General features: G+C 34.2%; 3 protein-coding genes across 3 annotated transcripts in view; 1 reads left to right on the top strand and 2 right to left on the bottom strand.

Moving 5' to 3' along the window:
- The window catches only part of LOC131851655 (glutactin-like), a 38842-nt gene extending 34631 nt beyond the window's left edge, over positions 1-4211 (bottom strand). Inside the window, exon 1 of the mRNA XM_059202175.1 lies at positions 4133-4211. Coding sequence (XP_059058158.1) covers positions 4133-4143 — 11 coding nt within the window. The 5' untranslated portion in view covers positions 4144-4211. The remainder of the gene's footprint in view (positions 1-4132) is intronic.
- A 48-nt stretch (positions 4212-4259) lies between these two features.
- On the bottom strand, positions 4260-7196 carry LOC131851656 (uncharacterized). Its single transcript, XM_059202177.1, has 2 exons — positions 6281-7196; positions 4260-4351 (listed from the first exon to the last, which is right to left on the bottom strand). Exon 1 carries the CDS (start codon positions 7121-7123, stop codon positions 6341-6343), a length of 783 nt encoding a protein of 260 aa, XP_059058160.1. The 5' UTR covers positions 7124-7196; the 3' UTR covers positions 4260-4351; positions 6281-6340.
- Positions 7197-11287: 4091 nt separating this feature from the next.
- On the top strand, positions 11288-26126 carry LOC131851617 (TBC1 domain family member 20). Its single transcript, XM_059202134.1, has 9 exons — positions 11288-11511; positions 11683-11811; positions 13323-13429; positions 13998-14135; positions 15913-16106; positions 16702-16918; positions 17772-17881; positions 18433-18633; positions 26058-26126. The coding sequence occupies exons 1-9, from the start codon at positions 11361-11363 to the stop codon at positions 26086-26088; spliced, it is 1278 nt and encodes a 425-aa protein (XP_059058117.1). The 5' UTR covers positions 11288-11360; the 3' UTR covers positions 26089-26126.
- The last annotated feature ends 1680 nt before the right edge of the window (positions 26127-27806 follow it).

The following is a 27806-nucleotide window of genomic DNA, read 5'->3' as shown; positions in this document are numbered from 1 at the left end:
GTTTGAAATTGACAAAGTTTCATACAAAAATTCATCCCCTAATTTATCCCCTTGGGGGTAGAATTAATCAAAATGTATCTTAGCGGATGCCTACGTCATAACATCTACCTGCATGCCAAATTTCAGCCCGATCCGTCCAGTGGATTGGGCTGCGCGTTGATAGATCACTATGTCAGTCACTGAGTTATATATATTTAAGAAGATTTGTTTTTTTGTTAATGCTGGTTCAAAGATCTAATTGCTCGAATTACGACCACTTGACGACCACTAGTATTAATATAAGTTACAAACTATAGCTGTTGATGGCTTGTTGTATAACACAATAATTTCCCATTATCAGAATCGATGAGTTCGTTTACACCATTTTCACCGAGAACCGGAACGAGCGATATTATCTTGCTCGTCTGAGCTGAGCCCAGCTGTGACCATCTGTGACCCGTGGATACTGACCGGTGACGTAACTAACTGACACTTTATGAGCTATTGCAAGATGATTTGTGAATAGTCAAAACTCATAATATTAATTATTATAATACTGTCAACTATAATCGATAATTATCCTAATAAGTCGTAACTTCTGTATTTTTTATATATTTATAGCTATACCACCGAAATGTCCGACTTCCCTAATTACTATTTATAAAAACTAGCTTTATTAATATATACGGGTAGATGATACACTTCAATTATAGTAACTGGCCTCGAATTAAGGGTTGTATGTTTTTTTTTATACTATTGTACTACTATGGTGGCAAACAAGCTTACGGCCCATCTGATGGTTAATGGTTACCGTAGCACCAGGGGTGCCACGTACGCATTGCCGACCAAATGTGTTTTTTATGCCATAAAATATATTTTAAAAAGTTGCCCAATAATAAAATGTTAGGGTTGCACAACCAATATCACTTAGGGGTATGAAAAATATATAGTAGTCGATTCTCAGATCTACTGAATATACATATAAAATTTCATATAAATCGGTCAAGCCATTTCGGAGGAGTATGGTAACTAACATTGTGACACGAAAATTTTATCTATAAGTTAATACTGTATTTAATAACACTTCAGGTACCACACTACTTTGTCACATTAGAATTGAGTGACAAATTGCAAAGGTCGTGAGTGACATAACCTCGAAGCTCAGTTATAGACTCCTCGTTTATGGGGGAATGTTGAAACCTTGAAATTTTCTATAATTAATCATTCACCAGATCCGCAACCATCTCCTCTAAACATAGTTACATTGGCAACAATTAATTTTGAGTAATTACAGCCTCGATACAATGAACGTGTAAATTATTAGGTATATTGTACCTACTAGTCCCGATGGTTGAAATTATTTTAATACCACCACTACAGACCACTTAGACCATAACCAAATTATAGTTATGTTTTACATCCAGTAAGAATTTAGACAAATAAAATTAAAGCAAAAATATATTCATCTATTCCCAATTTGACCACAGATTTTAAGAATAAACAAAAGAGTACATCTGAGCGTCTGTGTCAAATACATGGTAAGGTTTTTTTTATTGATTTAATATATTTTTATGCATAATTAAAAAAAAAATAGCAATCTGCACTACTTCTCTATATAAACTATTAGTATGCGAAATTTCATAATCATAGTCCGCGCAAAATTCGTAAAAAGGTGTACAAAGTGTTGCTATTAATATTCTGATTAACACATTCATATGGCTCGATATAAAATACATTGTTGTCGTATTATTTTTTTAATGTTGCCAGTAATTATAGTACAATGAACGTGTAAATAATTGTTACGCGTGTTACGATCAGTTACGATGTTTCATACAACACCGGCGGATCTCGTCGTCGTCAACCGTCTAGGAAATTAAATTCATTCACGCAACACTTCGAAATCAGTTGGAAATAAACGATACGGTAGGAAGTTATTTCGCAATAATACGCAGTTTTCATTTTGCAATGTTTAAAAAAATAACTTTCGACGGGTAATTGTGAAATTTATAATTTCTACTTATGTTTTTTAATCTGTTCCTACTTCTCTATCGATATATTTACCGAATTACTGTAGACAGAGCTGTAAAAAATAATTAGTATAACTAAAATATTATGTGGCCATTATTATTAGCGTATCTTATTCAGTATTAGAGTAAAATAAAATGAAAAAAAACTGCGTATTCAATGTTTTTTTACAATATCTGGGTATTAATTATGCAAAATAAGAATACAAATACATTATATCTGTCTAGCACATATAGAATTTAAAAGTACATAAGTAAATGCAAATAAACGAAGACACTCGGAGAATCGAGTAAAAGAATAACGGTATTTTCACGTTTTACAGGTTGAGTTCGATCAAAATCGAGATGGTGTAACATCTGCGAAACATTGGGAATTCGAAAAAACGTCATATGATCCCGAAATCTGTATTATATTAGTAATTAGCTACTCGCCCCCGGCTTCGCACGGGTGTACATGTATTATATATATAAACCTTCCTCTTGAATCAATATATCTATTTAAAAAACCCGGCAAACGTTGTTTTGCAAATAAATGAGTTACCGAAGATGTAAATTATTAAAGTAGTAAAATCGCTATTAAAGAATAACAGTTGATGGTAAAATGGTAAAAATTTTGTGTTGTATCTATCTATTTTTGAATGCCGAATTATAAAAAATATATTGTCCAAAAAATAAAGAACAGAGTTTTGGGGTGGACCACGACTTAGGGGAATCAAAAATAGTTTTCGTGCGTAAATCAGACCTACTGAATGTACATAAATCTAAACTAGGCCTATGCACGACAAGAATCTGCAGATTCTGCCAAACTGAAGAGGAAACGCCGCTTCACATCCATTGTGGTTGTAGCCCACTCATGCATAAACGAAATATCTCCTTTGGAAAGTTTACACTCTTTCCCGAGGAGATAAAACCCATCGCTTCTAAGAATATCCTTCAATTCTTGTCCCTGACGGGTCTAGGTAGCGAACTTTGGAAAAAGGCGAGCCCAATAGATCTATGTAGGTCGCAGTGCTACAGGTGCTACAAACATCTGATAATAGCCCAAATAACCCAATAAAAAAAAACACAAACTTTCTTAAGTATCGGCCAAGCCATGCTCGAGAATTTTATAGTGGGACTAGACGGTGTTGTGTTAATTGTCCAGGGTTAATATTATTATTATATATTAGATATTATCTCTGTATTATGTAGTCCTAGATGTACGTATGCATTAATACCAGATAGCTCGTACTGTGTAATTATACTAGTTGATAATAACACTGTAAGTGCATATTAGAATGTAATATGTAATGTTAGGTATGACTGTCACATAGAAAGTGAATGAATCGGCACACGGTGACTTGAAATTATAAGTTATCGAACAATTTTTGCCACTTACTTGATTTTGCTGTAACTTCATTGTAAAATATTTTAATTATCATATATGTCTATAGAAGTATATAAAAAAATATTGTCAGACAACATAGTCCATTTTGTTAGTATCAATTATTTAATCTATTTTAGTAAAAAAAAAGAATCAGAAGAGAGATATTCAATTAAAATTCTACTAGTCATTGATAAATATTACATCATATATTGGCATAAGTTAGTTTCGAGTATTTGTTTTTTTTTAATAATAAGATTGAATCATTCATTTTATATTTTAATTTTGTAAATTTCAATCGTAGCAAAGATTTGCTTATTAAGATTTCAAAACGTTATCGCTCATAAAATTGCAACTAAGTTGCGTTTGATGTTTGTATTGTACTTGTCTATATAATTTTATTATCAGAGTGTACATATATAAATTTAATTATATAATAGCAATATAATAATAATTACATATAATATATATAATATATAATAATATATCTAAAATACTACAAATATATGTATATAAATGGAGCTAATTTAATTTTTGCTTGATTCCTAAACTAATATAATATTTAACTTATAGAAAGATCTATAGAAATTTATATTTTGAGCGAGTAATATATATTTTACATCGCAGGAAACAGTACTTAATTAAAAACTTATTTTTTATAAATCGCATTTTCTACTCCAATTATATCATAAAATGTTCTGTAAATTCGTACAAGTCTTCCATTGTCTAAATTATTTTATCAATCAAATTAAAAAATAATAATTACCTCATTTCCATTTTTAAACACTTAAAATAATGTCCGTTCGGCAAGCACTGGATTGAACGTCAAAAAAGCGCGGGAACGTACGCAACGAATGAACGGTACAAGACGCGACTGCGCGACGGTGTGCTTTCTCTCGCTTTATAACTTGCGCAGGCCCAGCCTGCAAGCTGGGGGGCGAAGAAATGAAACCATTTGGCAATGCCGCGCGAATTGAACGAATTTCTGTAAAAATTAATATCAAGTACCCTATACAAAGCCCGAAATTAAATTAACTTTTTACGGAAGAGGAACTCACTACTATTTAGTAACTTCACTTATTTGTAATGTAATGTATTATAAATAAGAGTAAATAAAGTTACTTAATTCTTATCTAAGTTAGTTTCCAATGAGAATATCTATTATAGCCTAGTGGTGTTTTTTTTGTGTATGATAATGGAATGGTGCACCCGCCTGCGCTAACGGTTTACGCTGGCGGGGCACCAGTGGAGGATTATAAGATGAGCATGAGGTCAGGTTAGTTAGCCCATAGTAGTTGTTGTATATGATAATGGAATGGTGCACACGCCTGCGCTAACGATTTACGCTGGCGGGGCACCAGTGAAGGATTATAAGATGAGCATGAGGTCAGGTTAGTTAGCCCATAGTAGTTGTTGTATATGATAATGGAATGGTGCACCCGCCTGCGCTAACAGTTTACGCTGGCGGGGCACCAGTGGAGGATTATAAGGTGAGCATGAGGTCAGGTTAGATAGTCCATAGTGGTTGTTGTATATGATAATGGAATGGTGCACCCGCCTGCGCTAACAGTGAGGTCATGAGGTTAGATAGCCCATAGTGGTTGTTGTATATGATAATGGAATGGTGCACCCGCCTGCGCTAACGGTTTACACTGGCGGGGCACCAGTGGAGGATTATAAGATGAGCATGAGGTCAGGTTAGTTAGCCCATAGTGGTTGTTGTATATGATAATGGAATGGTGCACCCGCCTGCGCTAACAGTTTACGCTGGCGGGGCACCAGTGGAGGATTATAAGGTGAGCATGAGGTCAGGTTAGATAGCCCATAGTGGTTGTTGTATATGATAATGGAATGGTGCACCCGCCTGCGCTAACGGTTTACGCTGGCGGGGCACCAGTGGAGGATTATAAGTTGAGCATGAGGTCAGGTCAGTTAGCCCATTGTGGTAAATTCACCATTAATTAATCACAATGGTTTCCAAGGGAGACAAGTGGAGGTCAACCAACCATAGTCCACAGTCCAAAAACAGTCCTCATTACCATAACCCCTCCCTTAATAGCGCCATCTAGTCCCAAACTGCGAAGAGCTTATGTTATGGCTACATGTTATGTTATGGTAACATTTATAATATTTATACAAACCACCTATACAACAATTATACTCAAGAATACAAATGTTTGTACCGTGTGAGGAATCGAACCCGCGGACATTAGAAGTAAAGCGGTGCGCTAAATCGCTAAACCACCGAGGCCGTCAATTGTTGATTCCGTTAGATCAAATATGCTCATATATATGTATTTAATCTAATGGATTGTGTATCTTAATTCATTCTTTCTTGATGATATTGAATGATGGTGAACTCTTAGCTTGGTATACCAATCTGAATCCAATGTGGCGGGGAGAAGAGGATTGTTAATAATGTGGACATCATCATTACATGTGGTACATCGCTGGCAATGAGATAATGACCCCATTGCCAACAATGTGCCATGTCGGAATGACCATATCGCAGGCGGGAGCACCATTCCTTTATCATTCAAAAGAAAAAAGAATACAACGTGGCAGAGGACAAGTCTAATATGTATTAGAATGGAATTGAAATCAAATGGAAATCGCTTAAAAGATATGACGTCTATTTTAGTTAATGAGTGATTATTATTTTATAGGTCTTTTTTAAGTTAAAAAATATATAATCATCAACAGGCAAGTATATGTTAGCGTGCGATTGGTTGACATCTAATACTTTTACAACAGGCGTCTGGGACAGATAGGAATCCAATGATCATTCTATCAGTTCTTACATGATCTATTTAAAATTAATAACTTTTCCTTAACAATTATAAGTTCCTATTAATAATAGAATGCACGCACGTGAAGAAAAATAGATAGACTTCTAAAAATAAATAATACTTACAAATGCAAGATCAATTTATAATGAAATGTATTAACAAATATGCAGCAATCAATTAAACAATCATGTTTCGATCACATTTTTAAATTCCTTGCGGTTAGTGAAACACACAGACGGCGTATCACGCATTTTCTCTAATTTATAAAGGCAGGTACAGCAAGGACAAAAGTAGAGTCGTAGAAATCTTGCCACTTTCGATGTTTTATTCCGTCTGAAAATGCCCCTATCGGGTAGGCTTATATCGTCATTGCCTCTGTAACTACAAATAGCTTCATGTAACTTTATATCATCGCCTATCTTTTTAGAATCATCAGCGATGTGGTCTTCAATCAATGGGTCCTTTACCCCGATTTCTTGATCTTGACTCTGTTCCCAAGAACTCAACGGAAGCAGATATTCCTCAATGTTAATATTCTGTTTAGACGGATGCTGTGAGTGCAGTATAAGTGTAGCTAAATTGATCATGGATGAACTGTCTGGCTGGTGAAGACCATCACCGGTGACACTGGACACGTTTTCTTTTAAACCGCTGTTTAGACAAAGTTTCATTCGCAATACAGTGATGTCAGAATCACTAGGCCATGATACAACGTCTGGTAGAGGGCTCTTGTGACGTCTAACTTTATATTTCATGAACTTCTTATTGGTGTACTCCTGCTTGGCTTCAGTTAAGCCAGACTCCAGACTCCTCGTCAAGTTCGTGGAGACTGTGCTGTCAGTAGTATCCGCTGATGGTAAATTGAATGCCACTTGGCGGACGCTGCAATTCCCATTCGTTTCCTCTATATCTATTATATCTTCAATTTTTCTAATACACGCATCCTGTGGACAAACACTGGAATCCATTTTAAAGAATATGAAGTAATATGTATTTTTGATATTTTATATTTTGGAAATTTTTATATAGAAATACTTTAAAAATAATCCAATCAGGATGGTCAATTTTTGACAATGACATATTAGAAATTATTTTTGTTATAGACTATTTTTTCTTTATGAAATTTATTATTTTATTTTATTTATTTATTCATTTATTTCAGGCAACTAGGCCCATATTATAAATACCTTAGAGAATAACATACATATAATATAATATTTAAAATTATTGACATCTTCTTTGTATTAATTTTCATAACGAATGAGTTGTATCAATAATAATAAGGAAGATGTGTCAAAATTGCTTACAAAATGTATTTAAATAGAAAATGATAGTGATACTTTTTGTATTTTGCATTTTGAATGGAAAATATAGAATGATTTCTCATTTATGTTTATATTAAAGGCACCGTACTTATTTTCAAAATATTAAAATAATAATAATTTCAGGACAATTCACACAGCGCCATCTAGACCCAAGTTAAGCTAGCTAAAGCTTGTGTTATGGGTACTAGATTCCTGATACAAATACATAGATATTTTTTTTCGTAAATACATACATATTATACATAGAAAATACCCAGACAATCAATTATACTCATGAATACAAATGTTTGTGCTGTGCGAAGAATCTAACCCGCGACCATCGGACGTAAAGCAGTCAATACAAAGTACAATTATAGTAATCAACATCCTTATAATAATAGTATGTTCTATTTTAATACAGCAAGTCATCTTTTTTCATATACCTACAAAGATTTAGTACTGGTGCAATACGTCCATCGTTAAAAAAATTCTATAGAATCGTAAATGATATGCGCTACGAGACATTTTTTATTTTATCTGTTTATTGCACCGGAAATGTAACGCAACATAATTTATAAAGTAAGAAAGTACAAAAAACGATTTTATTAAAACAATTTAAATTATATTAAACGGAAAGAATAATAATAAATATTATAAGTATGCATATAAATAAAATTGGAGTGTCTGTTTGTAATATTGATATAACCGTTTTTTACTACATGCATATGAATGTAAATACGGTACATACACCAAAATAAAAATTTTCATAATTTTTGTTTGTCTGTCTGTCTGTCTGTTTGTTCCGGCTAATCTCTGAATTGGCTAAACCGATTTCGACGAGGCTTTTTTTGGCAGGTAACTGATGTAATAAGGTTACTCCTTATTACATCAGTTACCTTTGGTTACTTATATATTAGAAAATATCTTTTTTTTTTAAATAAAGTCTAATTCCCCGCGGACGAAGTCGCGAGAACAGCTAGTACATAATACATAAAATACATATAGATAATATAAGTATGACGAGCTTGGTGGTTGGTGGAGCTAGCGGTTTAGCACACCACTTTACTTCCAATGATCTCAGGTTCGATTATTCGCACGGTACCTACAAACATTTGTATTAGATTGTTTATAAAAAGTGTTTATGTTTTCTATGCATATTATGTATGTATTTACAAAAAAGTATATGTATCTAATCATTTATATCAGTTGTCTAGTACCCATAACACAAGCTCTGTTTACCGTGGGACTAGATGGCGCTGTGTTAATTGTCTGGTGCTATTTATTATTATACAATAATATTATATAAAATGAAGACAGACATAATCGTTCAAATACCCATGTCTACTATTAATTAGATTGTGTTAATATTGAGAATGCATGTCAAGTGCTGTCTGTGTATATATTATATATATGTAAGTGCCTTGTATTATTTTATATCATACTTACTTGCGTAAGCTTTGAGTTAAAATCGACCAATTTCAAGAACGTTTCGATTTAATTTCGATCGTCTGATGGAAGAGTCATCATGAATATGTATACCATACTATAATAATATGTACGCCTACTTGAGATCGATTACGAAAGTGTAGCAAGAGGTTTAAATAATCCAAGCCAATTGCCTACACCGGAAGGAATCTGCGATGAATATTGATATGTATGCCAGATTTATTTATTTATTTATTCATTTGCATTCCAGTGTTACAACAAAGGTTGACATAAAGTTATTAAGTATAAGAGCACTATGGACCCAGATGAGCGCAGCAAGCTACTATGAAATACAGTGGCTTTCACAGATTCAGATCTATGTGTATATATACTGATTTTATTTTTTTAAGTTATCTATGATTCAAAGCTACAGATAACGAAAGCTATAAAATCTGATAAAAGCTAATTGGCTGATCGCAGATAGACAAAAAAAAAAAGGAGAAAAAAGTTATCTATGCATAAATATAAGTTTATTCTTCTCCTTTCTCGCAATTCTATTCAACTCCATTTTTTAATAGATGATAATGGAATGGAGCACCGCCTTCGCTAACGGTTTACGCTGGCGGGGCACCAGTGGAGGGTCATAAGATGAACATGAGTCAGGTCAGTTAACGCATCGTAGCAAATTAGTATAAATTTATCACAATGGTTTCCAAGGGTACCCGCGTAGAAGTCAACCTGACATAGCACATTGCTAGCAATGGGTGTAACAGTCCAAATTAAGCAACCCCCTTCCCTTCAATTCGACTCCATTTTACCCTGTTCCACCACATTCTACTCTATATAGTCTATCCCTTTTGGTATTTTTACTTTATTCTTTGAGTCTATCTATTTTATGAAATGTCTAAATTGACATCTATGATCACTTTCTATGGGAAAAAGAAAAGTAATGGCTGTATGGGCTGAGTCCTTTTGCCTTTCCCTAAAAAGGGAAAAACTGAACAAAAAAAAAAAAAGTAAAGTAGAGTTGTATGCTCTTCTGGTTATTTTTCTAATTCTCTGCATAATTAACTAACTCAACTTCAAGTAACTATAACTATAAAAAAATTGAAAAATTGTTCTAGACGTTCTCGAGTTTTATAATTAGCAATACACATATTCTTTTTTATGTAACATAGATGATGAATTCCTAATTGAAAGTTTTTAAGGGCAGGGTAGTCTACAATTATGTTGCTAACCTATAAAAATTACCTATCTATCGGTGTTAGAATTTTACCTTTGAAGGAAAATTAACGTAATATGTACAACGGGACAACACCAACGGTATGTTTCGGTAGGGAGGAAAGGGGATTGTTAGTAATGTGGACTGATGAACTCATTGCTAGCAATGTATCATATCAGGTCGACCTCCACGCGGTTCCCCCTGGAAACCATCGTGATAAATTACTGGTGAATTTGTCACAATGGGCTAACTGACCTGACTTCATGCTCATCTTATCATTCTCCACTGGTGCCCCGCCAGCGTAAACCGTTAGCGCAGGCGGGTGTCCCTTCCATTATCATCTTTAATAAAAAAAAACGGTATGTTTCGTTCCCCTATTGTATCGGTATGCCCTAGTGATGGTTTGTGGAATTTGTGGACTCTATGGTCACAGCTAGTAAAAAGTAATGTAATTTGTGAAGATTTATTGTGTTACATAAATCATTTTGTAATGACGCCCTCTGAAAATTATCTTCTTAACTAATACTTATATATTTTTTTAACTGAATTCTGATTCTTTAACTGAATTCTCATATTTTCTATTATAAAGTCCTCTCATAAAAGAAAATATGGAAATTCGATTGAAAGTAAAATTCTGATAAGAATTATATCTACTCTACTTATATTTTAAATACTTATAATAACTACTACTACTTAATCATAATAAAAAGTAATCTAGCTCAAACTTCATTATAAAATTATATATTATGTACTAGCATTTACGAACACAAAATCAATGTCAACGCTAACCTGATGGGTTTGCGTCCGTCTCGCTTTGTTCGCGTTAATGTTGTTTTTTAAATTAATTCTGATTGATATTTTATAATTGATGACGATATTAAGTTTCGAAAAAACTCCAATCTCAGGCTAATAATCGTCTCCATCGTCAGAGTTCCATGGACTCTCATACTAACTGACATTTCCGTTTATATTATAATTAGGATTAAATTTTAAGAACACTACATGAACTCTAATAATAAGGTAAATTCAAAATAAAATGACACAAAACCTCTAATGGTTCTCATTAGATTGCCATCACTCAAAATGTTTCCTTTGTTTTTGGATAGAAAATATAGAGGGCGCCTCATTCATAAGTCAGTTTGCATTTGACGTTTGCAACTGTCCCCTTCGTACCCATATATTCATAGTCGAAATGTCATCACGTACTAAAAATGTTGTAATGTTTTTGCTCGGATAATTAACAAAATTTTGGTGATGGAGTCTACATATACAGACACCGATATTAGTGATAAGTGTAACTCGAATGGGGATTGTTCACCGCTTTCCGAAAAGGAGGCGTTCGACCTGAATCACACGAAAAATATCGATGACATTTCTACGCCTTCCGAATTGAATTTCGATCAAGGTATTTAAAAGTACAGTAATAATTGTAGCTACTAATTTAAATTTTGTTAAGGACAGTGTTTAAAATAATATATAATTGTGTGTCCGTTGCCTTATGTTACTTTTTTAAATTACATTGTATTTTATAAAAAAAACTAAGTGAAAGTGATTAAAATTTGTCAATTGTATGCAGAATTGGATACAGAGGACCCATACATTACTAGAAAACGCAAAGAAATTGAAGAATGTCTCAGCAATCCAGACGTGGTAAATTTGGATCAGTGGAAGAGTTTTTCACGGAGCAAAGCGGGCCTGATATCTGGTAAACTGTCATATTTAATTACGATTGTTTACATCATATTTATTACTCTTGCATGCGTCAGCTATATATATGCGTCCACAATTATCTATTGCTCTTAATTTGATCTTTGTATATGTTTTTGTAGTGAATAATTTAAATCAAATGTTGACAGCTTAAATATTCAAGTAATTTGGCAGATACATAACTTTTTTTGGATGAAATACAACACGGGGCAGATGTTCCTCTTCGAACGTGGTTATATGTAAAATTGCAGACTGAATCTTCTTTGTAGACTATATATATATATATGTAGACTATGTATCTTGTTGTAGATATATATATAGGACTACCATGTTATATTCCTATATATAACATGTATCAATGTATTAGGGATGTAATGATATAAATCAAGATATCACACAATCATAGACAACCCATCACATTGTCATGATGTTATATATATTGCATGACATTGCAAAAAATTTTAAAATAAATAACAGTTTTTTTAGTCTTATTTTTTATTAGCTGCTCCCGCGGTTTCCCCAGCGTGAAATTAATAACTTATATATTATACATACCTATATACATTCTGATGTATAAACTATATTACTATAAAGTTTCATCAAAATCCGTTCAGTATTTTTTGCATGAAAGAGTAACAAACGTCCATCCATACTCGCAAACTTTCGCGTTTATTATTATAAGATTGCACAATAACGAGTGTACAAAAAGCGAGCTTATTGACATATGGCATTCTCTACCAGCTAATCTTTAGGTAGAAGTAAAAAGAATTGATATTCCTCTAATGACGTAATTAAACACAAAAAGGAAAACAAAGGTGTCAGAAAAAGAGGTAGGAGGATGATATAAGGGCAGTGGCGGGACCAACATGGAGAAGGAAAGTGTTGGACCGAGGAACATGAAGTCTCTTGGAGGAGGCTATGTCTTAGGACAAGCTGATGAACGTAGGCAGGGAAATAATAAATAAACAAAACCAACACTAACTTATCAAGTAAATTAAAAAAAATAATTTACTGTCACATTGTCATGGGACAACCAGGGTATCCCTCAGTTGCCGTTTAGGACTAAAATGTCATATCTCATCTCTCCCTTCAACTAAAACACGCCTTTTCTTCTATATTTTAAATGACTGCCACCAATTTTCATCTCTGATTCCGTCAACATTATGGTTTAAGAGACATAGTGTAATTTTGTAGCTGAAGATTTTTCTAAACGCATATCATTACATTACATAGTATAAAACAAAGTCGCTGTTGCTGTCTGTCTCTATGTATACTTAAATCTTTAAAACTATGCAACTGATTTTGAAGTGGTTTTTTTAATAGATAGAGTGATTCAAGAGGAAGGTTTTACATATAAATATAATACATCTACACCAAAGTCGGGCTGAGTAACTAGTTATAAATAAATAAGATAGATGCCTAGGCAGCAAACTTTGTACAAGTGTACCTTAGTATATATCAACAGATTGTTAACAGATTGTATGTGTAATTAATATTAAATACATACAGATGACTACAGAAAAGTTATATGGCCTCTATTGGTTGGCGTAACTCGTGACGAAATGACTGAGCCACCATCTCTGGACGAGCTATCTAAACATCAGGAGTATAACCAGGTATGTATTTATATTACTTGTATACTGATCAACTAAATCTTAGAACTTTATAAACAGTAAAATAAATGTAAATAATAAATATACACTCCGAGCAACCAAATCTACTCAAGCGCTAACTCTAAATTCAAACATTATTCTACATAAAATTATACAACATTTAAATAAAAATAATATGTCATTTGAGAGCTTGAAACTTCAGCTTTTATGATTTCATAAAATCTGAAGTTTCAAGCCTTCATTATTAATATCTATGAATACTTTTTTTTATTATTGGTGTCTGCCCCTATCCCTAATTACAACCCAACAAAAAGTAGTCCAAACATTTTAAATAAACGTTAAAAAATGTTATTTCCGCGTATGTACCGTATTTATATCCATATGCATGTAGTAAAAACGGTTATTTCCGTATTACAAACTGCAATTATATTTATATGTATAGATTTACAGACTTTGATTTCATCTGTGATCCGAGTTGATCTAAAGGAATAAACATGTAAATAAAATGTTGCCTGTCTATCTATCTCAATATTAATCAGACAAATAATATTGCGATTATTGAAATTTCCAGGTGGTGTTGGATGTAAATCGTTCTCTAAAGAGGTTTCCACCAGGCATTCCATACGAGCAGCGTATAGCGTTGCAGGACCAGCTCACGGTGCTAATTCTGCGAGTCATCAAGAAGTCTCCTAATTTAAAATACTACCAGGTGAATAATCAATCTCTTAATCAGAGAATTATTTAGTAACACCACATTTACTATTTATTAACTTATTAAATATTTATTAAAATGTATCTTAATCATTTATACCAAACCCTTTTTTTAACTTTTTCAAATATAATACTATCTAAGATAATATTATTTTTTTAAAAGATAAACTAAGATTTTATAGTCTTACAGACTATAAAATCTCGTGACATAAAGAGAGAGAGAATTTAAAATATTACCAGGTGAATAATCAATCTCTTAATCACAACTTGACATAGTAATATTACATATACATTAGTTAATTATTTAGTAACATTTACTATTTATTAACTTATTAAATATTTATTAAAATGTATCTTAATCATTTATACCAAACCCTTTTTTCTACTTTTTCTTTTAAAAATATAATACTATCTAAGATAATATTATATTTTTAAAAGATAAACTAGCCAGACTCTCGGACAGGTAATTCTCCATTGAGAATCTAGCCTCGGCCATGTTGTTGAAATCTGCTATTTTATATCTTTAATATGTGCCATTTAATCAGGCATCTATATGCTGGTTGAACAGGAACATTATTCAGATATCTGTCCAGCATTGGTATTTTGTAAGTGTCTTTCAACTCTTTTCACTAATCGATCACTCAAGGCACTCATATCCATTTGCAAATATAACATGCCTACTGAGCTATAGAATTTACCTATATTTCTAAAGAAATCCAACCAGTTCCTGTTTTACCTCCATCCTGCTCTCATTTTACAGAATACCAAAGTACAATCCTACCGCGAATTTCGCTTTCAAATTCGTAACTGATGTTTACAGAATAGCTTTACTGTTTGGTTTTATATTTAGTGTTGTTCCTCAGATTACTAAGCCTATATTTAATGTGATGCAACAGTTGTGTATATAAATAAAATACCTGATAATTTTTATATATATAATATCTATTATATAGTTATCTATTGTGTACCCACTACTGGCCTTATCAAAAACAGTTGCACTGTTCTTTTATCAATTAATGTTCCTATTTACTGGTTTATATTGTTAATGCTTTGTTAGGTTGATAAATTAAATCAAGTACTTAATTTTACTATTAACTATACATTAATCAAAGATTAGGCAATATTTGGAGTCATAATATTAATAATAATAGGTTTTTTTAACGGATGATAGTGGAATGGTACACATGCCTGCGCTAACGAATAACGAATGCTAAGATGAATGTGTTCACACCCACTCACACAGATGCGCGCACACGCACACACAAACTAGCAAAAGCTGTGAAAATGAAGCATAATAAGAATATTAGTTCTACAGAGACATGGAAAGAGAGAGAGAGAAATATTGTGTCTAGGATTGTTGAAATAACACCCTCTGTGTTGTGGGTTTCATGCACACACACACTATATTATATTTCCAACTTAAACATGTAAAGTAACAGTTAAATTATTTAAAAGAGCAACACACAAATTTCTTTCTCTATCTTGTCATGAGACAGCTTTCTGAATGAGTGATAGATCGAGGACTATTCAAAGCTGCTTCAATGTAAGTTTATTTGAAAAAATGGTTTCTATTCTATTATTATATATTACTAGTTGTCCCGCGGTTCCCCCTGCATTCAATTTCAATATAGAATATGTTATTTTGATGCATAAGCTATATTACTGGAAAGTTTCATCAATATCCATTCAGTAGTTTTTGCGTGAAAGAGTAACAAACATCCATACTTACAAACTTTCGAGTTTATAATATTATTAAGATATAATGCTGTGTGCAGGGCTACCACGACGTGGCGATCACTCTGCTGCTGGTGTGCGGGGAGCGCGCGTCGTTCCCGCTGCTGTGGCGGCTGTCGCTGGGTCCGCTGGCGCCCTTCATGGAGCCCACCATGGTGGCCACGCAGCGCCTGCTCTCCTACATGCTGCCAGTCATAGGCCGCGTACATCCAGACCTCGCGCACTTCCTAGACAAGTAACCGTCCGCTACTCCATTTCCTTTAAACATAGATAAAACTTGTGTTAACGGTTTACGCTGGCGGGTTGCCAGTGGAGGATGATAAGATGAGCGTGAGGTCAGCTTAGTTAACAGATCTTGTGAAATTTACCAGGAATTTATCACGATGGATTCTGGGGAAAACCACATGGATGTCAACGTAACATGGTACAATGTACCATCAATGCAAGTATCGGTCCACCTTATTAACAATCTCTTTCTTCACTCTACTCAATATTGTAATAGACAATGGTCTATGGTATGATACTATATTGTAATACTAGCTGTCTCTACAAACATTGCTTTGCCATATAATTTAATATCCATTTTAAAAAATAGGAGTCGATGATAGCAGCCTGAAAATTTACCAAATTATAAAACATAAAATTCAAAATTAATAAAGAACTGTTTTTAGGGTAGACCATCCTTATAGTGATAAGGATGTAGGGGTATAAAAGTTATATAACAACCTATTCTCAAATATACCAATTATATGTATAAAGTTCGTCGCAGCCAAATGTGACTTCAAAGGATCTTATATGAAATATAATTAGAGAGATGTGTGTTTGTGCAGGGCGGGCGTGGGCACGATGTTCGCGCTGCCGTGGTACCTGACGTGGTTCGGGCACAGCCTGCCGCGGTACGTGGACGTGGTGCGCCTCTACGACTACTTCCTGTGGGCGCCGCCGCTGCTGCCCGTCTACGTCACCGCCGCCATCGTGCTGCACCGCGCGCCGCAACTGCTGGCCGCCGACTGCGACATGGCCGTGCTGCACTGCATGCTCTCCAGGGTACCTCTCTCTCTGTGTCTACGTCACCGCCGCCATCGTGCTGCACCGCGCGCCGCAGCTGCTGGCCGCCGACTGCGACATGGCCGTGCTGCACTGCATGCTCTCCAGGGTACCTCTCTCTCTGTGTCTACGTCACCGCCGCCATCGTGCTGCACCGCGCGCCGCAGCTGCTGGCCGCCGACTGCGACATGGCCGTGCTGCACTGCATGCTCTCCAGGGTACCTCTCTCTCTGTGTCTACGTCACCGCCGCCATCGTGCTGCACCGCGCGCCGCAGCTGCTGGCCGCCGACTGCGACATGGCCGTGCTGCACTGCATGCTCTCCAGGGTACCTCTCTCTCTGTGTCTACGTCACCGCCGCCATCGTGCTGCACCGCGCGCCGCAGCTGCTGGCCGCCGACTGCGACATGGCCGTGCTGCACTGCATGCTCTCCAGGGTACCTCTCTCTCTCTGTGTCTACGTCACCGCCGCCATCGTGCTGCACCGCGCGCCGCAGCTGCTGGCCGCCGACTGCGACATGGCCGTGCTGCACTGCATGCTCTCCAGGGTACCTCTCTCTCTGTGTCTACGTCACCGCCGCCATCGTGCTGCACCGCGCGCCGCAGCTGCTGCAGCTCCTGTCTCCCTCATTCTCTCTCTCTCCTGTTTCTCTTTTCTCCCTCGCATGTTCAACGCACGCAGAGCACTGCAGCTGCTGGCTGCCGACTGCGACATGGACGTGCTGATCAAACAAAAGGTACGTACGAGATCTTTAAAATAATGCCTGGAATCATTTGACAGTTATTTTTATTAGTTAACCTTTTACAATTTCTATGTAATTTTGAAATCTAATATATTATTTTGTTGTTAATAGTTACCGGATGACTTACCATTTGAAGACATCTTGGTGACCGCCGACAAACTGTATGAGCTGTATCCCCCCAAGGATATCGAGCCTGAAGTGATAGCTATGGAGAAGAAAGAGTGAGTAAACGAATTCATTACATTTATCTAAAATATTTGGTATAATTATATGTGCATACAGGTCATGATTGATATAAAGAATAATGCAGCAAAAGATTGTATTCAAACTACCATGGATGTAGAGGGTTGGCCTGTTCGTCAGTGCGTTTATGTGCGTTAATCACCGTACCAACTTAACCGATTCAGATGTAGGTTTTACAAGATATATTGTGTTATACTGCTCTGGGTATTTTCTATATATATTACGTACGAATTTACAAAAAGTAAGTTCAAGTAGTTCTATCACTTGTCTATGAACACAAGCTAGCTTAGCTAAAGACTAGATGACGCCGGTGTGAATTGTCCTGGTTGGTTATTATTAATATATATAACCTGTGGCCGCTCCACAAAAATACAAATTCATTATTAAATTAAAATTATACCAGCATACGCTATCGTAATTCTTCCAAAAGATATGTCAATTGAATGTGTATACTGAACTGGATTGTAGGGAAAAAAGCGGCTAAAATGTCGTCTATGAATAAATATTTTTGATTTGATTTGATACGCAGAGAGGAAATGCGGCGGCAGGAGGAGGCTGCACGTGCACGTCGCGCGGCGGCACGTGCGCGTGCGGCGGCGCCGCTGTGGCTGCGCACGTGGCTGCGGCTGCGGCTGCTGCCCGCGCACGTGCCGCGCCACGCCGCACTCGCCGTCGCCACCGTGCTGCTCGGCGTCTCCATCTACTACCGCCCCGACCTGCTCTTCACCAGGTAGCGCCACGCCTATCGGTTTGTCCTCTTCCGCTTCTAGGTGTCACCGCGCAGACTCGTGCGTACACGCGCGGTCTCGTGCGGTCACGCGCGATCTCGTGCGGTCTCGCCCGACCGATCATGTTTCCAAGTTCAACGCGCGTGCTACACTACGCCACGCTTTTTCTAGTGACATTGTTAGAGTCGCTTTTGATTGTTAATATTATTATAGACCTTAAGCGGCGTCTGTGGTGTTTTTTTAAACGATTCATGTATAATATGCATTGACAGGTATTGAAATGTGGGAACAGAACGGCTGATTTTAATAGTGATTTTTATAATGAAAACAAGAGATAATACGGCTATAGAAATAAACTCGCTATACATTATTTGATTGTGATGTTTAGATTCATGAAAAACGTTGAGAAATGTATTTATATCACCTCAAAAACATTGAAACGCGTATAACAAATACATTAAGACAGATTGACAAAATTATATTCAAGTATTACAATATGATGTCTAGTGAATATTTTCTTGTATCAATGTTATTTTTAAAGTCGCGTTCTTGTTTTTTTTTTATTTGTTTGTAAGAATATTACTGCAGCTCACTATTACTACAAGTTGTAAAATTAAATGAATCAGAGAAAAAGTCATTTTATTATAGTGAAATTAAAGTTTAATTTCCTGTGATTTAATACATTAATATTGATACATGAAAGACGAATCTAATTTTATTGAAACATGGTGCTTGGGTGACGTGCTATGAAAACATCTTGATGCTATACCAACAGCGAAAATTGAGAGGCAAACTGATTTGGGCGGAAGGAAAATTATAACCGATTTTATTCTATTGCTATTAGAGGACATTTTTGAGTGGCCGCAGTATTGGGCTAAGTTGTTGTATAGTATTAGATGGCGATAAAGTATATTAGACTAAGCTTAATACTTTAAAATATAATAGTCATATATTATTATGATGTGAAATTGACAATTACACAAATCTGTTTAAAATCTAAATATATATAGGTATATATATAAAAGTGACTGACATAGTGATCTATCAACGCACAGCCCAAACCACTGGACGGATCGGGCTGAAATTTGGCATGCAGGTAGGTGTTATGACGTAGGCATCCGCTAAGAAAGGATTTTGATAAATTCCACCTCTAAGGAGATAAATTAACGCGAGCGAAGCTGCGGGCAAAAGCTATAGTTATATATATGTCTCGAAGTTTCCACTATTTAAAAAAACTAAAGCCTTTAATTTCACAAAACAAATATAGCTATTACAGTATTCTGTCGCTTTCTTTCAAATGAAGGTAATAGTTTGTAATAAAAGGACAAAAGAGTTCAATAGCTAATATTATCGTCAAATTGTGAATTAAATAATATTTAATGAGACTGTCTTTATATTACAACATAATAATATTATGGAAAACATTATTAATACTTAAAGTAACATATAAACAGACATAGAGAATGTATTGGGGAATCAAATAAATTACCCAAAGGTCACCATCCGCTTTAGAAAGATACTTGACGACGTACTAAGTGTGATTACATATTATTCGATTCAGTCGGATCATTTTATTTTTATTTATTTAATACAGGCTACATGGCCCATATTATATTTTGTGTTACCTTTACACGTACGCACTTTCAGCGCATGATTCACGCAGGAAAGAATGAGCATGTAAATAAGAACGAGAAAAACCGCACGTCGCCAGCACGCGCGTTTCCACATCCTTCAATCGTGCATGCTTTAGGGCCATTTTAAATTATTATTGAAAAATGACAGAGGAAAGACATAATTATAAAGTTGTTGATATAAACGTATTTTTGAAAAAAAAAAATATCTGTTGAATATAAAATATTATTTTAAAAGAAAGTGTAATGAATGATATAATCGAAAGAGTGAATACAAAATATATATATAATATAGATAAGAACCAATCACTCACGTTTGCGCGCGCTATCTTCCCGCGCTAAATCGCGCGCTCCTGATGCGCGTGATAAACGTGTCGTATAAAGGTAGCTAATGACGCGCTACCGCATCGTTTTAATATTATAATCTCAATAACTGTCTTTTCTACATTTCCAAAAGAAACTCTCCCCCTTTCGTATATCATGGACCAATCAGAATTATAGACTTAGACCGGCGTATGTTAGACTCTGTTTTTCGCATTTAGCCTGTTATATGAACCGTTGTTCGTGTAGACTTTACTCGCCAGATAGTTTTGTCTCCATATTATTTTGTTTATTATCATTTAAGGTATCGTTTGCATATTTTTGTAAATAGGGATGGTATGAATGACTGAGAAATTGTGTTTCTAGAAGTTTCGCTCACTACATTCTCTATGTTTATACTAACATACAAAGGCCTTACGTGTATGTACAATGATATGTAAAGGATTCTACTATAATGCACTTATAGTTTTATTCACACAAGAAAAATGTTATAGCCAGCAAAGTATAACATAAACTAAACCATTACACAAACCAACCAACCAATGATTAATTGATGGTTATGCATGTAGGGCCAGATTAACCACGTCGAGTCCTTAGGCATTGCAAGGCTCGGGCCGTGCATCGCGTGGAAAAATCTTCAAAAATCCCCCGCCGAGTGTGTGTGGGATTCTTAGCCACTAAGAAACCAAACGGTGTACGAGCGCCATTGCCGGAGGCGCGAGGTCGCGTCAACACTCTACCACGTCCACAAAGAAGGTCTCAGGCTCCTATGCAAAGCTATATCTACGCTGCGTAATGGTTAATCTGGTCCAGTATAGGATTCCAAACGTTCGATGCTATGTCTAGTGCTGGTTCGATCCTAAAAATAAAAGTGCTTGAGGACTAAATAGTTTTTAATCTGTGGTAAATACATCGGAGATACTCTGTATGTACAAATTGTTAATTATTTATAGAATTATAAATAAATTACCACAGAGTACACCTTGGCTTGAAAATACAAATAAAGACTACTATGATGCTATTATATCATTATAAGGTATATTGATGTATAAATATTGCTTTTTTAATACTTTTAGTAGTATTTTATGTGCACGTGCTATTTTACATGTAATATAGTACTCTGTCGTAGTTATTCTATATTAATTTAATCTAAAAAACGTTTTAAACACTTTTAAACTTACTATGACATAGTACTAATAATTAAATATGCACATTTGATTTTTTTGTAGTTAATAGATTTTAAGTATATTGTATTATACATAAATAATATGTATTTATTTATATATGCCTCGAATTTTATCGAATTTTAAACAAAACCATCACATTTAATTGTTACAATGAAATCTTTCAAACTTAAAATATGGTAAAATTTTATTGAATATGTTATGTTCACTCGTTAATGTACATATATTTGTGTATATTTTATAAATGGTAACATTCGGGGCGTCTATAATTCGTCGAAATCAAGAATTCCTTTTGTTATTTAGTTTGTTTCTTTTGTTGGGAAATGTATATATTATTACTATAGTTAACGGGGTATTTACACGAAAAAAAATTGTGTTAAATAGAGTACCTTTTTCGAGCTTTTAACCTATTTATATAATATTTGTTAGGGGAAAAGTGAATCGATGCTCGAGGGTTTCAATGTTCTCCAACACGTATCAGGGTCCTCGGTATGTGTTATCACTATGTCACTCCTTAAATACTTAGTTTGGCCATTCGTTTTTAACTACGTGTTAGGCACGTAGCACGCATGTGGCGGGGCGTAATGTGTGGTCTTTACAACTGGCAACGTCATGGTAGGGAAAAAGATGGTATGCAAAAAATACCTACCTACATTTTTGAACAATATTGACCCGATAACTAAATTAATAATGTAATCGAGAAATTTTAAAATGTATATAGTCATGTTATCTCATTTGTATTGAGTTAGGGCCCTTTCACACGTCATCGCGGGGTCACATATTACGCATTGCGATTGGTTGCGGTGTCGTGTGGAAAAGTCGTTATTGTTTATGATCAATTGTGATATTAATTTTGTTACTGTATAGGTTTATGATTCATTCCTCATGTAGAAAATATAGTACATCATTAACACATAATATTCAGATAATGCATTGCGTTTGTACTTGATTTAGTTAGTTATCAGGAATAATGCTACATTTATGAGTTTTTTCAATTGATAATAATGGAACAGTTCATCTGTCTGCGGTAACAGTTTTTGCTGGTGGGGCACCAGTGGAGTGGATCATAAGATGAACATGAGGTCAGATCAATTAGCCCATCGTGACAAATTTACTAGGAATTTATCACGATGGTTTCTAGGGAAAACCGCTTACTCTCTTCGGGGATACCAAGTTTGAATCTCAGACAAAATTTTAGGATTCTACTAATTCCTGTTTGGACTGTCAGGCAAAACGTCGTAATCTAACTACTTTCTGTGAACCCACAATTAAATATTTCTATTTTTTCAACATCCAGGGCATTGTTATATCCAATCAAATATAAATATATTTGTTCATGTATGTCTATTACAGACAGTTATGATATTGATCTGGAAGTTTCTATGTATAATGTGCTAATAAAAAAAAAGTAATTAGGTATTTCTATTAGTTATCTAATACCTATAACACTTATTAGATGGCGTTGTGTGATTTATAAAAAAATATTTGGTGCTCGTTTTCTCATCTCACATTTGTATATTAACGACATTGCGTTATCTGAATACATTTAAAGTTTAACATGTCACGACGGATGAACTTTAAGCATTTATAATTTTAAAATGTTTGTTTTATAATGTATACCATATTAAATAAATAATCACAATAATACTGTGATTGTTCCTCGTAGTTAACCGATAATAGTTGATTTGTTTTCTAATAAGAAAACGATTGGAATTGTGGGTGCTCATGGACGGCGGTGATCACTTACCATCAGGTGAGCCGCAAGCTCGTTTGTTCCCTATGGGGCCGCCCATTAATCACGTGATGTTTTTTAGCATTTTTGAACCCCTTCCCCTCTCCTCCTTGGTGGACTATAAGGATTTTAAATTTTTTTAGAATATTACTTGTAAATACAAAGGTATAATTTTATTCTAGAAAAGTCAAGATCACTACACATCGTTTTTCGGTTTAGGGCGCGTTGGACGTAATAATAAATACATGTCCCAAGAGCGTTTAATATCACGTGATCCACGTGGGGACGCCCCCGCCCCTGATATTTCGTGATTTTTGCCGAATCCCTTCCCTTTTCACGTGATTAATGGACGGTCCCTATGCTATAAAAATCCTATTTGATAAATACATAAATAATTTTCCTGGTAGATAATAAAATCATAATAGATAGTGAACAAAGTGTAAAATCACAAACTAAATTTGTATATAAGTACTGTAAGAATAATATTCGTGTATTTTATTGATTTGTGTTCAATTTATTGTTTATATAAATTTTTATTTCATAAAATGAAAGGAAAATATTGTGATTGAAAGATCTTTGTATGTTGTATGGTGAAACTAGTAATTTATTTAGGTAACATGTGACTAGTATGATTATACTATTTTTTATCATATATCACTCATTATCGTATTTCATTAATATCAGCTGTTTAGTAGTTAAAAACTAACAGATAAACAGACAAGGTAGTGTGGTAGTAGTGTAGTGGGTACCATAAAAAAGCTGTTATTAGGGCTTTCAATTGAAACTACCATTCGATATCAATTTTTTTTTCGGACTTCTCTAATGCTGCCGCAGTTAGCCTTTATAGCTTGACCGGACCATAGGTGACGAGTGGAGATGGCACTCCAAACCCGCGGAAGGACTTATGGAGCGGCTGAAGGCCATCTCCCGCCTGACGGATCCGACTTTCTATTAATTCATTAAAACAGAAAACATCCTATTTCTTATATATATATAGCGCTATTTACATTGTAGAACAGCGCCATCTAGTTTCCACGAAATAAACTAAAATTACCTACATAAATATCTTAAACAGATAATAAAATAGTATAATCGTATTAGAATAACCTCTTTGTGTATATTGAGATTGAAATATCAATAATTAACTTTTATTTAGATAGAATTAGTACTTAAGTAATTTATATACTGGGCTACGGATAAACAAGCAAGGAGGTTAAAACCGAATAGATTTAGCAAAGAGAAAAATAAACGGTAAATATATCCCTGTAAAGTTTATATTTGATTGTATTGATATCATAGCTGTGTAAGCAAGACAGAAGATAATTCGTCTTGGTTTTGCCTGGAAATAGAAGATCGAATAAAGAGGTTTTTCAACCCACTTACTCGTAGAGTGGATCTAATTTCACCGGGTTTCGATATATAAAACACACGTGCGTTATAAACGCAAATAGTGAAGTTATATTCCATAATTGCACTATTTGCTTTTTTTTTTATCAAATTTCGAACTAATTGCCGCGCGTCGCTAGACAGCAAGTAGCGCTGACTTAAAAAATAAAACTGCTGGAAAGCAACGGTATACATCAGTTTTATGGTTGAGTTTATTTTAAATCAAGTGTGTTGAAAAACGTCGTATGTATTTAACACACTCGGCTCTATTACGCCCTCGCCTGCGGTCGGGCTTAAATTCCGACTCGTGTGTTATAACCAACATAACGCACTTATATTGTAATATACTATTAATGCACTACAATGTGCCAAGTCCATTTGGTTTTGTACTTCTTGCACTATTTATTTCATATATTTGCATGTTTGTACGTCATTTTATACGGATGTAAAACATGGTTGACTAGGCTTCGCGTATAGACAAAGAATAGACTTGGCAAACGGCGGGAGTTTGAAATGAACGATTAATAATAATAATATTTAATACCTGAATGTGTTTCATTGATTATTATATTTTTTTGTTATATCTTTTTATTTATAGTGTAATATATGCATGGCTTAAACCTGATAAAATATTGTTTTATATTATGTATTGTTATAAAATATATTATACTCTTTTTTTCTTATTTATATTTCGGATATGATCGCTTCTATTATTATTATATATCACACAATACTGAACCATTTAAAGTTCCTGTAATAGGTTTCATATGTTATATGAAACCTATATGATTCTATATATTTCTAAAAAACCAACTAAATGAAAAGAATTAGCACAATATCTACATTTAATTTGAAAATCTTATAATTTATACTTCTTAAAAGTTTGCTCTCAATAAAGGGCCACGCAATTATTTAAAAAGACCGCATTACATTATCAACTGTAAGGCATTGTGTTTAGCATTGTAGTTATAAATACAGGATAGAGACAAATTATTTTCACTACAATATTCTTAAGCTCTTCAATACATTCTAAAAGTCTTTAATGATTGATATTAATTTATATGTAATTTACGTTTGATAATGTAATACTTCCCTGAGGCATGAATTTAATTGTGTTTGCACTCAGATCATATCAGCTAGGTATGCACTTTTCATTTTTAATACTCTTTCAGGGACCGCGAGCATTCAACTCTGGAGGCATAAGCAATAAGGGATATATTGCGTTGACAATAAAAGTGGCATTTATTTCTCATACTTTTATTTTCTTCATTTCTCTTACATTAAGTAACATGGTGATGTTGGTATTTGCATCTATAACATAATATATTAAAATTGTCAAATTATAACGTCTATATATATATAGAACATAACATGCTCACTACAAAACAAAATGGAGCGGTCAGTTGCAATTATCAACGTTTGCTTGTGTAATTAATGTAAAGATGGATTTAAAACAGAACCTTTCTATCTATTCCAAAGCATTAAAACTTGATTATGTTTTAATAACCTTAACGGTTTATAGATTTAACTAAACTATCTAAAGAGAATCGTTCGAGTGAACGGTTAATTTCAAACATAAAAAACAACTTCGGCGAATGCAATTGAAACTCTAAATGCTTCTAATCTTCTAAAAACATTACAATATTGGAAGATTAGGGGAAGAAAATTACTCAAATCTAAATGCACCTTAGCTCTCGGCCGTTCACTGAGCACTTTTAATTACAGAGTGACAGGGCTGAGCGTAATGAACGCTCGGCCTGCTCACAACTTACCGGGGCATTACAAAAACAAATAGCATGAAAGGGAGTGAGCCTACCGCTTTCTTTCAGATTGTCTTTTCAGCACCGAAGAATTGGTCGGAGTTCAAATCTAAACACAAACAGTAATATTTTATATTACCTATATTATAATCAGTAATATACATTACATTACAATTTATAAACTCGATACAATATAATATAGCTATATATCTGCGAGTTTCTAATAACATGTATAAAATGTACAAAACAGATACAAGCAAAATAATTTGAGCATAATTTTAATACCACCTTTTAGCTCTGCGCAGAGATAATTTTACAGAAACTTTTACTTCGTAAATATGACACGAACTGTACCAATGGTTTCTAAATGAAAATAAATGCGGAAATTACGCGAATGTTGTTTGTTGTCAATAGAGTCGCAATATGAACTAATAAATAATTATTTCAAACTTTAAAAATGTCATTTGAAAATAAAAAAAATCATAGAGAGGTATATATCACAGCCGTAAAAGCTTGGCTTTTTTCTAATTAATTTTATAGATGTGTTAAGATATAATTAAATCAATTTGTTAAAATATAAGGTAAAACTAATTAAAGAGTTTAATATCACGCACCGCACAATCTATTTGTTAATTATATTTATATTGCTTAATTATATTTAGAAACTGCCAAAGAAGTCTTAAAACACCACTAAATAAGATATTTATTAATATAGTTAATCGGATCTTAACCTGAATAAATATGATAAATACAGATATTTATCTCTCGACAATAAGTTTTGATAATTATATAAATTGTTCACCGGGTATGGTAATTTTATGGTAAATAATATAAAGGTGTAAACAGCTTTATATTATTTACAATAAGTGAGTTGACTCAAATTTGTCAAGACCCAGTTAAAATATAAATAATGTGTATAAAACAAATACATTTATAAATTGCTGTATAAAGCATTTTTTGTATGAATTTCACTTAGTGATTAGTTATCAAATGAGTAGCGTGATATTTTTTCTATTCTCCTTAAAGTTAGCAAACAATCATTCATCTACCTGATGGTAAACATTCAGACTTAAAGATGGTAAACATTCAGACTTAAATATATAATTGGAATGGTAAACAAGATATAGCGAGCTACTTGATGAAACGCTTATATACAGAGGG

Source organism: Achroia grisella, unplaced genomic scaffold, assembly GCF_030625045.1.
Source record: "Achroia grisella isolate CSIRO2021 unplaced genomic scaffold, CSIRO_AGI_Agris_v1 utg794, whole genome shotgun sequence".
In the NCBI taxonomy this organism is placed as follows: Eukaryota; Metazoa; Arthropoda; class Insecta; order Lepidoptera; family Pyralidae; genus Achroia; species Achroia grisella.
Note: the sequence above shows the minus strand (reverse complement) of the source record. Positions and strands in the feature narration are given on the sequence as shown.

What these genes read in the sequence shown, in the direction of transcription:
- LOC131851656 (XM_059202177.1), bottom strand. Translation starts at nt 7,123, where the DNA reads ATGGATTCCAGTGTTTGTCCACAGGATGCGTGTATTAGAAAAATTGAA.
- LOC131851617 (XM_059202134.1), top strand. Translation starts at nt 11,361, where the DNA reads ATGGAGTCTACATATACAGACACCGATATTAGTGATAAGTGTAACTCG. An exon ending in AACATCAGGAGTATAACCAG is followed by an intron (nt 13,430 to 13,997) that starts GTATGTATTTAT and finishes TGAAATTTCCAG; the next exon opens with GTGGTGTTGGATGTAAATCG. An exon ending in CCCGACCTGCTCTTCACCAG is followed by an intron (nt 18,634 to 26,057) that starts GTAGCGCCACGC and finishes ATACTCTTTCAG; the next exon opens with GGACCGCGAGCATTCAACTC.